This window comes from Oryzias latipes, chromosome 7 (assembly GCF_053564925.1).
Source record: "Oryzias latipes strain Hd-rR chromosome 7, Olatipes_Hd-rR_3.1".
Classification (NCBI taxonomy): domain Eukaryota; kingdom Metazoa; phylum Chordata; class Actinopteri; order Beloniformes; family Adrianichthyidae; genus Oryzias; species Oryzias latipes.
This window is the reverse complement of record NC_136243.1, coordinates 4,040,846-4,054,031: the sequence shown is the minus strand read 5'-3', so window position 1 is coordinate 4,054,031 and position 13,186 is coordinate 4,040,846. Positions and strand designations below refer to the sequence as shown.

General features: G+C 42.9%; 1 protein-coding gene across 1 annotated transcript in view; it reads right to left on the bottom strand.

Moving 5' to 3' along the window:
* The window catches only part of rtel1 (regulator of telomere elongation helicase 1), a 33,167-nt gene extending 20,866 nt beyond the window's left edge, over positions 1 to 12,301 (bottom strand). Inside the window, exons 1-15 of the mRNA XM_011472987.4 lie at positions 12,015 to 12,301; positions 7,739 to 7,937; positions 7,552 to 7,645; positions 7,325 to 7,406; positions 6,160 to 6,220; positions 5,969 to 6,044; positions 5,775 to 5,859; positions 2,253 to 2,318; positions 2,014 to 2,170; positions 1,836 to 1,874; positions 1,688 to 1,763; positions 1,253 to 1,350; positions 1,090 to 1,145; positions 897 to 971; positions 633 to 714 (exon numbers count right to left, since the gene is read on the bottom strand). Of these exons, the coding sequence (XP_011471289.1) occupies positions 633 to 714; positions 897 to 971; positions 1,090 to 1,145; positions 1,253 to 1,350; positions 1,688 to 1,763; positions 1,836 to 1,874; positions 2,014 to 2,170; positions 2,253 to 2,318; positions 5,775 to 5,859; positions 5,969 to 6,044; positions 6,160 to 6,220; positions 7,325 to 7,406; positions 7,552 to 7,645; positions 7,739 to 7,937; positions 12,015 to 12,116 (1,348 nt within the window). The 5' untranslated portion in view covers positions 12,117 to 12,301. The remainder of the gene's footprint in view (positions 1 to 632; positions 715 to 896; positions 972 to 1,089; positions 1,146 to 1,252; positions 1,351 to 1,687; positions 1,764 to 1,835; positions 1,875 to 2,013; positions 2,171 to 2,252; positions 2,319 to 5,774; positions 5,860 to 5,968; positions 6,045 to 6,159; positions 6,221 to 7,324; positions 7,407 to 7,551; positions 7,646 to 7,738; positions 7,938 to 12,014) is intronic.
* Positions 12,302 to 13,186: the final 885 nt, after the last annotated feature.

The following is a 13,186-nucleotide window of genomic DNA, read 5'->3' as shown; positions in this document are numbered from 1 at the left end:
CTCCTCCCCCCTGGTGTTCCAAACAGGAAGTACCTGCTGGCTCCCAGAAGCTAAAATCCCACAGACTCCTATATAGAAATAAACAGCTGCTGGTCATTCTATTGGTCAGAAGTCATAAAATGAGCAATCACATGCCTCAATAACAGTAGGTAGTCACACATCCAAGGTTCAAAATGTTTGACAGATTTTGTGTAGCCCACTTTCAATGGAAGGGGGGGGGGGGGGGGGGGGGGGCTTCCAACAAGCTCTCTCCTGATTGGTGAGAGTTGTTGCCATAGAAACGATGACTCAGACAAACTTGGACCAACCGTTGCTCACTGAGGACGTCTGGCGACTGAATCTACTTCATTTGCTTGAAGATGGAAATAAGTCACTGTTAATGGGTGACGTCACCCTTGCTCTGTCCAGTTCTAGATACAGTCTGTGAAGAAGATGAGTTAGAGAGGATCCTAACGTGAATCTGAGTGTTCACACGGATAATTCAGGAAACATCCAAACAGCAGCCTGCTGAGAAAAACGAGACGATACAGAGGCAAAGCCTTCATTTTCAAACTTCAAAGAGTGAGTCAAAGCTTCTCCTCAAGAAGCTGTAATCTGACTAACAACATGCAGACAGACAGCAGAGCAGATACCCTGTTTCTTGGATGAAGATGAAGTCCACGGATTGGTGCTCTGCTTCCTCTTGTTACTGCTGGAATCCCGGTGGATGTGGACCTGAACCAAGAAAAAAAACCCATGAACATCAGAGGAGGATCAAGAATCCACATGGAGGGGGTGGGGGGGGTCTAAAGCTTGCAGGAGTGTATGAGGCCAGGCTCCCTTCACATGTAATGAAGGAGTGGACTCCTGCCTGCACGCACAGGAACCTGCTTGTGTGGTGGAACGGGTGGACGGACCTTGAAGTGAGCGGAGTTGGACTGCATCTGCTGCTGCTGCTGCTCCTTCCCATCCGCCTCGCCGCTGAACACCAGCTGCCAGAGAAGAGAAGAGGCTGGACATCAGCTGTGGAAACTCCAGAGTGATGTGTTCTAGTCAGAAGAGTCTGCAGCTGAGTCTGTCAGAGGACAGTTTCTTCAGCTTCATACATACCTGAATGATGTCAGACAGTTTCTGCAGTCCGCTGGTGTTGAGGAATATTCCCGGCTCTGGTGAGAAGAACACCTCACACGTTCTTACACAAACACTTCGACAGCACACCTGGGCTAATGCAGGGGGTCCGATTCAGGTCCAGCAAAACGCAGACTCGACTCACGTCCTGCCAGATACCCGACGATCTGATCCAGAGCCTCCAGAACTGCGGTCTTGGTGCTGTAGCTGAGGTGGGCCCTCTCCAGCAGCTCATAGATGAAGCTGGGGCAGACGGGGAGAGACATGAAAGCAGACTCAGGTCCCCAACTGTCAAACACACTCGCCCTGAAGAAAACGTCGTCATCCTTTTTGGTCAAAGACGCAGGAAGTGAACTGAACCAAATCCAGGCAGAATCAGACAGAGGAGAACCAGGAGGCAACAGGAAGCTGAAGTTCTGTGTGTTGATGGTTGTTAACAATCATGTCTGTTAGCAGCTGTCTTTCAAATGTAGAAACGAGTGAAACTACATTTCACTGTTGTTTTATCAACCCTCCATCACATGACCAGTACTCTCTCTGATTTTAACTAGGCATGGCTTCCTGCCAGGATGTCACCCACATTCCAGGTTTTGTGACGCCTCTGTCCGCGGGAACGTCGTAGGCATCGATGGCAGCCTCCAGATCCAACAGAATCTCTGTGAAAGCAGGGCAGTGAGCAGACACTCAGACGAAGCAAAACCATTTTCAGCTTGAGGTGAAGGACTTACGTTTGACTTTGGCCAGTTTGGTTATATCTAGTTTTAATCCTGAAATAAATAAATAAAAACACACTTGTGATTCTGCGTTTCTGAAACTGCAGTCAGAAACGCAGCATAATCCTGAAGAACATGAGCTGTGAGTGAGTTTCTCTGGTGTGTGCGTGGATGAAGCAGCAGCTGGTCTGACCTGAGCTGAGGGTTTCCACGTTCACATCTTCAGCAGTGAATTCTCCACCGCCGGTCTCTTTGGCCTGCTCCACCAGCAGCCGGTCTACAGCTGTGATCGCCGCCGCCACGTCGTACGGCGTCAGGTCAAATGATGACGACTCCTCACACATTTTCTCCTGAACACACACACACACACACACAGCTTGGTTCCCACGATTGGACCTTCCCAGTGGATGAATCTGCTCAGATGGCTCCTACCAGATTGTGAGCTTCGTCGAAGATGACCACGGCGCCGCTCAGCTCGATGTTGTGCGCTCTGCGGCTCTGAGGGGACAGAGGAGATGCGCACCGACCAGCAAACGTCATCATGTGATTGACATTCACAAGCAGAAGAGTCCAAACGCACAACTGCTTAACCCAAAAACACTTTGGCTATAAAAGTTACGCCATCCCTTTTGCCGGGTAACTTCTACCCGATGTAATATACCCAACAGAAAGTACTTGACATGGAAAATAATCACAACACGACAACACAGGATGAATTAGAGTGGTTTTCATCTATTTTCAACTGTGGTAGGTGTAACAAATTAAAAAAGAAAACGTAGGAAGTTCCTAAAAACATGCTTGAAAAATTAGGAATATTGGAACAAAAAATTCCCACAAAATAATAAAATGATCCTGGAAACTTGGTCTTTGGTCCATCCATTCGTGGGACATGAGAGACTTTCCTGGTGAAGGCACATACTCCTGGAAACGCAACATGTAATAGTGCTCTAGGGTTAAAAACATTTAGAATTTTTCATGATGATGAACAGTAACACGATCACACGGCAGTTTGGCTAAGAAACAATGCAACAGAAAGACACCAGTCTGAGTTTTATAGAGCTTTAAATCTGTTTTAAAACAGAGTTTTGACAGTTTTGAATTCCATTCACACTCTCTCTCCACTAAACTCTGGTTTTACAGCCTCGCCTCAATTGGTTCAACCCACCACAAAAGGAATTCTGGGGGTTTCTCACATAAACCTACCGACCAGAAAAGAGAGAAGCCCCCCTGTCAATCACAGCGGAGTGGAGCTAATGATTCACAATGGCTGCCATGCAGCTTGAAAACACAAACACCAATGACATGAACAGGAGGTTAGTAAACAGAAATAAAGATTCTACAGACCGGTTAACTGTAAAGAACGTAGAACCCAAACATAAAATCTCAGAGTTTTTTCATTCCGAAATCGATTTTCGGTTTAAATAGATTTTTTTCTCTCCCTGTTTTTACTTTAACAAAAATGACAAATTATGAAATATGTTTAACAAAAACTGTTTTAAGTTTCTGTGTGGCGCAAATTTTTGGAACGGCTTAACTAATGAGCTCAAACAATGTTTAAATATCCAAGAAAATGTATAAAGAAATTAGGATTTCAGGATATGAAGATAAGACGAGTGAAGGATCAACAGATGATTGAATAATTCCAAATCCATGTGTGAACTTGATTGTGGTGAAACAATCAAAGCTCTTTTATTTACAACCACTGAGTGTTACATTGTAATGTGCAATAATGATTACAGAAATGTTTAAATTACAATCAATAGGCTATTGATTTTATTTACTTGATCTGCAATGTGTAGCAAATATTACTGGTTTAATGTGATCATGTGTTCTAATAATCACTGATTATTACATAATGGTTACTGTTACTGTTTACTGAAATCATGAATGAATGTTTTCTGAAGATAATCAATCATCAATAGGAACTGGATCTTGTAACTTGAACAGAATCTATGTCAGAGGTCTCCAACCTTTTCAACGCCACGGACCGGTATGACGTCACACAGAAACCTTAACGGGCCGGTCTTTCAAACGTAGGCGGATAATTACTGTAGCAATACTACCATGAAGGAGGAATAAAGACGTGACTAGACGAACCCTGAGCTTTCATTTTGACACGCATGACATGGTACATGGCACAGGTGTCATCATCCTCTCTCCTGTACTGTCCATTAAATGAAGCTGGAAGGCTCTCTTCTCTCTTCTCTCTCTCCTCTTCTGTCTCCTGGCTGGACATTTTCCACTTGGCAAAAAAACTTTCCAAAGCCGTTTGTGTTTTATTCATTTGATTATTTCGTGGGTTTTATTTTAGCGGTATCCTATCATGTGATGGAGAAGAGCGCCTTGGCCTGCGTCAAGAGAGACATAGACGGAGGGAACAGAGAATCTGGCAATTTTTCAAAATAAAACATCTTTCAGATTCCGAAATAAATAAAATGGAAGTAATGTAACTTATTTGTTCTTTCTGTGCGGCCCGGTACCAAATGACCCACAGACCGGTACCGGTCAGCAGCCCAGGGTCTGGGGACTGCTGATCTATCTGATCAGAACCGGATTACAAAAACGATGAAAAACTATAAAATGAATAAACTCAGTAGGGATGGGATTATATAGGGTCACTTCTTCCCGCTCCTTTTCTATGGAGTCCTATACTGTTCATAATTAAATATTTAATTAAATAAATAACTATGACCTCATGCAAATACACAATCAACCAATAAATCTCTCATGAATATATAAAAAGATCATAAAATTGTGAAAAACCTGCACACTGATTTTAAATTAGCCATTTTATTATTCAATATATTTATATATTGAATATTTATTTCAATATATATGGTTGATTGTGTATTTGCATGAGGTCATTTGTATTTATTTAATTATGAACAGTATAGGACTCCATACTTTTCAAGCAATAAATCAAACTCTACTGGACTTTAGTTAATGATCACTGTATTTAATTTAGCAAATGTGATTTAAGTGTTTTTGTCTGTTTAATTCTTTTTTTTATCTATAAACTTCTTCATTTCTGTAATGAGTTTGATAAATTTGCGTAAATTCTTTATTGTTTTTGACTACGATGCTTGAAATCATTCAAATCAATGTTACCATCTCCTTTTAAATTGTCTCTAACACAGAGCTCAACTAAATACAAGCAGCAGATGTTCTGTGAGCTACAGCTAGCTGGAGCATCTCATAAGGAGAAATAGCAGAACGCACTCAACAGAACATTCCTGGGAGCAACAGCCTTGAAACAGATTTCGCTGCGTTTGGTTTGAAGTCACAACCCCAGAGACCAAAATCTCATTTTTGACTCACCAGACATGATGACTGGTAAATAAAAAACCAAATGATTCCATTATTTTAGAAAGAAAAACTATGGGTGATCTTTTAAAAAATAATATTAGGTTAAATGCAAACAGAGTCACAACATCATGAAAACATTTCTAAGTGTTTTTTTTTTTTTTTTTTTAATCGATCTTTGTTCTCTGCCTTTGGCGCTTTCACACCATCTGTGAAATGTTTGTGTGTCAATCACAAATGAGTTGTTTTCTTGCTGAAAGAGAAGAAGGGCTTCAGTCAGTCACCTGCAGTCAGAACCAACTGTGAAGTCAAATCTGCTGAGAAAACAGATTTACTAAAGGGGAGCAGATTGACAGAAAAAATAGATTTTTTCCTAATTCTGGGTCCAATCGCTTCATTTTTACATGAAATCATAACCCAAACAGCAAAAACCATGATCATGTTTTGGTTTCTTTTTTTCAGCTCAGCGCCGTCTCTGTAATACCACGAAGGCACAACTAAAAACGTTTCATGGTTGTTGGTGCGCCGCAGGATTTTGGTCAAGGAAAGAGCGTGCCGCTGCTCAAAAAAGGTTGAAAATCCCTGGTCTACAACCTGTTGCTCCTAGAAGAAATGTGCATGAAGAAGAGTCCCGTCTGTGAGTTCACTCACCTTTGGGTCCAGCAGGTAGTTGTACGGCATAAAGATTATATCTGCCTGCTGCTTGAGGGAACGACTGAGGTAATAGGGGCAGACCCTGCAGAGACACGCAGACCGGGATGAGCTCCAGTCCACAGAGCACCTGTTCAAGAGTTCACTTCTGGTCTTTGTGGCGCTCAAGCTCTCAAGAGGACAAACACACTTACTTTTGTTTGTTACCAAATTTGACCAAATCCTCCACGTCAAGGATCGAATTCACCAAGTCTTTGTCAGTGCTCCTCTCTGAAAACAGAGATCAGAGTGAGGCGCCATACATTTCTTCCATCCTCCCTGCTGAAGACGCTCATCTGTCATCATCTCCTCAGGCTCTAAACAGTCACTATGGGTCCCTCTTTACCGTCAACGTTGTTGTAGTAGAGACAGGACCTGGTGGAGACCTTCCCTCTGCACATGTGAACCTGAGAAAACCAAACATCCGTGTAAACACACCAGGCAATCGCTCTGGGACACAGTCAGACGCTCCCTTCAGGGGGGGGGGCTCATGCTGGAGTGGGGTTGCTTCAATAGTCATTATGGAGATCCTCCGCTGATCCATAGAAACATCCATCAAGCAGATGTTGGTTTATGTTAGCAGGTACTGTGGGATTGTAGCAGCATTTTTCTGTTTCAGCTGCACTTTCATGGCACCTTTATGAGGTCATCTCATTATTTGTCTGTACTTAACTTCTCCATCTTACATCTGAACCTCACCGTAATGAGTTTAACCATCCAGAAAATTGTTGCTTTATGCTGCTTCATGGTTATCCCCCACACCCCCCTCCTATGATCACCCTCCTACCCCCCCCCCCCCCCCCCTCTCTAACATCCCTCTCTCTTCTTCCTTTCTTTCCTTTTCCGTCCGGTCCAACACAAAGGATTTTCATATATGACTAAAATGAATAAAGTCTGGCTTGGATTACAAAAGGGGTTTATTCAGACAAACCTCTGATGTATCATAAGATTCATAACCCTGTTGTTAAAGTAAAATATGTCCATCACGAGAGGCCTTCAGCTCTCATCTGTTTGACCGGACAAGGAAAACAAATGTCCTCATCTTATCAAACATTAAGGAGGAATAGAGTTCCCTCGTTTAAAGTGGGGGTTATGTTCCATAAATATCCTGTCATAGATGAAATCTGCAAAGTAGGTTCACATTAAGGCAGTAAATTTTCACACTTTTTCACACTTCTATCTCTTCTTTAAAGTTTAAACCTTGACAGAATAAAAATTCCAGGATTATAGAATGAAAACAAAGATCTGATCGCCACTGAAGATTTATGTAAATCACTGTGGAAAGCTGAACGCATTTGGTACCAGAGACACGCCCAGCGGAGACCGACTGACAGAATCTACAGCCAATCAGGACGCAGGACACAAGGGGCTGGAAAAAAACCATGCAAAATTGCTCTGAAAACAGTGAACCACGATATAGCGGAGAACTCTGCACCTTCAAGGTTGAATCAATTATTTCAGCTTCTCTCTGTGGCTTCCGTCAGAATCAGCAGCTTCAGCGGTTCAGTTACCTTAACATGGTTGCTCTCCTGACGCATGACCTCCGGGTTGATGCACAGCTGCTCTCTGGACCCCAGCACACACACCTTTGGCCTGACACACACACACATATACATCATTAACGCACAGCTCACACACTCAGAACCCAGATTCCTGAACTCAGCAGAGACCTCTGAAAAGGTGGAGGTTGAATCTGAGCACAACTACCTTCTCCAGTTCTTCAGGGAACAATGCTTACCTGTACGAAGTGTTCCTCAGCTCTCCGATGACCTGTGCCAGCTGAGAGTGTGTCCTGGATGCATATATTATCTTGGGAACATCAAGGTAGTAAGCTGGAGGGCACCAGGAAGAGACAGATGAATCTTCTGCAGACATTCTGAAGACTTTTTAGGAATAAAACCCAACATTAGAGGGCTGCTCCACACCTTGTTTGTCTCCATCGGTTGCAGCCGTTCCCCAGGACGCCAGGGTCGTATTTGGAAACATATTCTCCCCCTTCAGCCTTTCTGCTATCTTGCAGGCAGAGATGGTGTCCCTGAAGTGCTCCCTCCAGGCCAGGGTGGCACACAGCAGACAGAGGGTCTTCCCCGTTCCTGTGGGGCTCTCCAGAACTCCATTCACTTTCTGGATCAAAACAAGCATAAACAGACATGTTTGCCCCAGAGAGTTTGGACAGAAGTTCAATGCAATGTTGTCCTTTCTAAAGATTTTCAAAAAACTCAAATAATTTCCAAGTGCAGCAAGGGGCTGCAGAAAGTCTGATATGAGTTTGTTGGAGTTTTGTTCAGGAGTGAGGGAACGACCAAGTGAGACATTGACAGGTGGATAGGTGCATTGATCTGTTGTAGTAAAAAAGGAGCTGAACCATAAGACAACGCTGTGGATTTACTGGTCCATCTACAGTCAGGACCATTAATATTTGGACATAGACACATTCTTTCTCATTTAGTTTCTGTACATTCCCATAGTGAATATTAAATAAAACAACTCAGATGCCATTGAAGTGCAGACTTTCAGCTTTTATTCCATGGGTTGAACAAAAAGATTGCAGAAAAATGTGAAAAACTAAAGCATTTTTTAAACACAATCCCTTCATTTCATGGGCTTGTATGTAATTGAACAATTGGCTTCCATGCTATTGCATGGGCAGGTGTGGGCAATTCCCTTGTTATGTCATTATGAGTGAAGCAGATAAAAGGCCTGGAGTTGATTAGAGGACTCGTGCTTGCATTTGGAAGATTTTGCTGTGAACAGACAACATGCGGTCAAAGGAGCTCTCCATGCAGGTGAAAGGAGCCATCATTAAGCAGAGCAAACAGAAAGAACATGCCAGAAATTGCTACAGTATTAGGAGTGGCAAAATCAACAGTGTGGTACATCCTGAGAAAGAAAGAAAGCACTGATGAACTCAGCAACGCAAAAAGACCTGGACGTCCACGGAAGACAACAGTGGTGGATGATGACAGAATCATTTCCATGGTGAAGAGGAACCCGTTCACAACAGCCAACCAAGTGAACAACACTCTCCAGGAGGCAGGAGTATCAATATCCAAGTCTACCATCAAAAGAAGACTGCATGAAAGTAGATACAGAGGCTACACTGCAAGATGCAAGCCACTCATAAGCCTCAAGAATAGGAAGGCTAGACTGGACTTTGCTAAAAAGCATCTAAAAAAGTTCTGGAAAAACATTCTTTGGACAGATGAAACCAAAATCAACCTCTACCAGAATGATGGCAAGAGAAAAGTCTGGAGAAGGCGTGGAGAAGCTCCTGATCCAAAGCACACTACATCATCAGTAAAACACGGTGGAGGCAGTGTGATGGTCTGGGCGTGCATGGCTGCTAGTGGCACTGGGACACTAGTGTTTATTGATGACGTGACACAGGACAGAAGCAGCCCAATGAATTCTGAGGTGCTCAGAGACAGACTGTCTGCACAGATCCAGGTGAATGCAGCCAAACTGATTGGACGGCGTTTCATAATACAGATGGACAACAACCCAAAACATACAGCCAAAGCAACTCAGGAGTTTATTAAAGCAAAGAAGTGGAATATTCTTGAATGGCCAAGTCAGTCACCTGATCTGAACCCAATTGAGCAGCATTTCACTTGTTGAAGACTAAACTTCAGACAGAAAGGCCCACAAACAAACAGCAACTGAAAGCCGCTGCAGTAAAGGCCTGGCAGAGCATTCAGAAGGAGAAAACCCAGCATCTGGTGATGTCCATGAGTTCAAGACTTCAGGCTGTCATTGCCAACAAAAGGTTTTTCAACCAAATATTAGTAATGACCATTTTGTTTTCAGTTATTTGTCCAATTACTTAGGAGCCCATGAAATGAAGGGATTGTGTTTAAAAAATGCTTTAGTTTTTCAAATTTTAATGCAATCTTTTTGTTCAACCAATGGAATAAAAGCTGAAAGTCTGCACTTCAATGGCATCTGAGTTGTTTTATTTAAAATTCACTGTGGTAATGTACAGAAACTAAATGAGAAAGAATGTGTCTCTGTCCAAATATTCATGGTCCTGACTGTATGTTCCTATCCTCACCAATGCACAGCTTTAGGTCATGACTAAAAAGATAAGATTCAAGCGGCTGAAAGGAGTTTCCTTCACAGCGTGGTTGTGGTTCTTTTAGGGTGAGTAGCTCGTCCATCCAGGAGCAGCTTTGAGCAGCGCCGCTGCTCCTCCACATCAAGAGTTCAGGAGGTTCATTCATCTCTTTCAGATCAGATGCCCCCTGGAAAACTGCCTGGAAGGGTATTCCAGGGATGTCCCACCAGGAGGAGGTAACGGGGACAAGCCAGGACGCTCTGGAAAGACAGACTCCTAGATGAGCTATAAAAGTCTGTGGAAAGGAAGATCAAGGTATCTCTGCATGGACTGCTGCCCCGTGACCCAGCTCTGGATAAGCAGAAAAAGATGGATGCATGTGTGGATGGATGAAATGTACAAAAAGTGATATTTATGGCTGCAGTATGAACTGACGGTTTGGTGTTCAGACTGTATCTGAGAACTGGACTGAGTCAGTGTGACATCACCCACAGAAAACAACTTACTTCCAGCTCCAACCAAATGAATTCAATTCAGTCGCCGTTTTTCCACGATACAGACACCGCCATTTGGAGCCAGATAAGGTTAGGAAGCAGTGGTTGGTCCGAGTCAGTATGAATCAATGTTTCTATGGCATGAGGTGCCATAGGAACCTCTCAAAATGGTAAATAGACCAACAAAAACTGTAATACAATATAGAAACACCAAAAAGACAAGAGCAGAGGCTGAGATAAGTTCAGATTTCAGCCCATCTCCACTCTAACAATGTCTCTAAGAACAGAACTGGAACTCTCTTCCACCATCATCAGACAAGAACAAGAACAAAGATTTAAATCCAACTCTTCTTTGGTTGCCAATCAGGAGTGAGCTTGTTTGAAGTCCACGCCCCCTTCCACCTAAACCAGGCTCTTGAGAATCAGTCAATCAAACTTTACAGACGCTCGAGGTGGGGGCCAGCAGGCATCACATGCTTTTATTGCAGCCTCTGATTGGCCAGTTTATGACTTCAATAAATATAAATAACAAATAAATAATATCATGGACAAAAAAAAAAGATTAGTGAGGAGATGTTAAAAAGGGTGTCAGATGAAGAAGTCTATGGAATTTTGGCTTCTTGGTGCCAGCAGGTACTTCCTGTTTGCAATGCGGAGTCAGTGTGAGTAGCCTGTTGCCATGGTAACCGTTTTTTCCCCCCTCGTCACTTGGTGACTTTGACTTAACCTGATTAAAGATTGGTGAAAATGTAAACTTTTATTAAATTATGAACGTTCAAAGAAATCCAAGAATGCTGTTAAAGGAATAACAGAAACACAGAGACCTCCTTCAACGATCATCTACCTTGGTTGGAGCTGCTCTGTGTGCACATCCGCCTTCATTAACGCTGTGTTGATTCTATAACCACCGGCCGTTAATCTTGGATATCTCAGCCTCTTTGTTTAGGCTGGACCCTTGAAATGAGCTGTAGTCCTGGTCTGAGTGCCTGTTTTCCATTGTGTCACAGTCTACTTTAGTCGGTCAGCTGTTGAAATAACACTACAAATGTATTATTATTGTTGTTGTTGTTTACTTTCACAGGAACGTTTAGACATAAATGTTTCATACTGAAGTCGGCTTCCTAATCAAAGCTTCTGATTGGTGAGGACACTAAAAAGGAACCTTCCACTGTATTTATCACACTAACACCACGTGGGACCAGGTCCTGATCAAAACCCTCAGGACCTGGACTGATGAATCCTGGATTACAATATGCATTAGACACTAAAGAATACATTACACACGGTTTCTGATTTATGAAACATTTATCTGGTTTCTGTCATTTCAAATAGGATGATTGTATGTAATGTAGTTGATACATTTAGAATGCTATAGATGTTTTGTGCATCAGTCTGATCTTTGTTGTGGGGTGAGAGATGGCAGAAGACACTCAAGAGGGGAGGCAACAGAAGTTCCAAACAACAAACATCTATTTTTAAACACAAAACACGCTGCGAGCAGGAAAGCCACAAAAGCTTTAAAACAATTGTAGAAAAAGGAAAGACAGTCTCTCCGACCGTCCATTGGGGTTTAAAAACTCTGTCCACCTTTCTGAAGCTACGGCTCACGTCCGACACCAACGTCGGAACCACGGGGACCCGTCAGTGACTCACCTGCTGCAGACACTGGAGCACCTTGGCCATGTAGTCCTTCTGGCAGTCATAGGGAGGAAAGGGGAAGTCCACCGTGACTCCATGCAGGGTAAGTGACGGCATTTTGGGCCCCGGGAAGCGGGTTCCAGCCGAAGCTCTCTGGGCTTCCGCGCGCCTCAAACTGCCGTCAGAAACCGACTACGTTTACCGGAATGCTAGCTGCTCTGGCTTCATGCTCGGCGAATAACAGAAGCTTCGCGCCAGCGTCGCTTCAACCCACTGCGCACGCGTAGTAAAATGGGACGTTCACGTCCCTTCAAACGTCGGAAGTAAAGCCTCCGTCCTTTCAGATTAAAGATCGTGAACGATCCTACTGGAGTAGAAAAAAAAAATAAACGTAGCTTTCCTCGGGTTAACATGTTGAAATTATGTCCAATTGTCTGAGCAGAGTCCTGAGATCTGAAGATCACATGCTTTTAAGGAGTCGGCTGGTGACTCAGAGAGACCGAGCCTTTTCAGTTGCAACTCCTAAACCAGGGATGTCAGACTCATTTTCACTGAGGGCCACATCAGCATAGTGTCTGTCCTCAAAGGGCCAGATATAACTTATACCTGTAACTAAATGTAATGAAAAATAGACCTAACTACTCCTTAATGTTAAATAACTCATTTATTTATTTATTAACTTTTTAAAGTGACAGTTGCATTGAAAACATGTCTAGTTGTTATTCTAGCATAAATCCTTTTACATTTGATTCTGTCAGGTTAGGTTATATGGACAGTGTTTCAGTCCTAATGTATAGTTGACCAGATCCCCCCTAGATATGAATAAATACACAACAATTTTGTTTTTATTTGAAGAAATTGAAAACTTCTCTTGCGGGCCACAGAAAATGACATGGTGGGCCACATTTGGCCCCCGGGCCTCGAGTTTGACACGTGTCCTAAACTCTGGAATGTTCGTCTCTTTTCTGTGAGGTCTGCCAGAACCATCAGTGATTTTAAGACACTTTTAAAAACTCATTTTTTACTCTGGTTTTTAACTCCAGCGAGCAGATCTAGAGGGACAGCTTGTTACTTGTATTCTTTTATTAATTGATTTGTTTTTTGGTTGTTTCTTTATTGCATCTCATTGTTTGTGATTTTATGTTAAACTTTGGTTGCCTCTGCTTTTCTAAGCACTACACTAATAA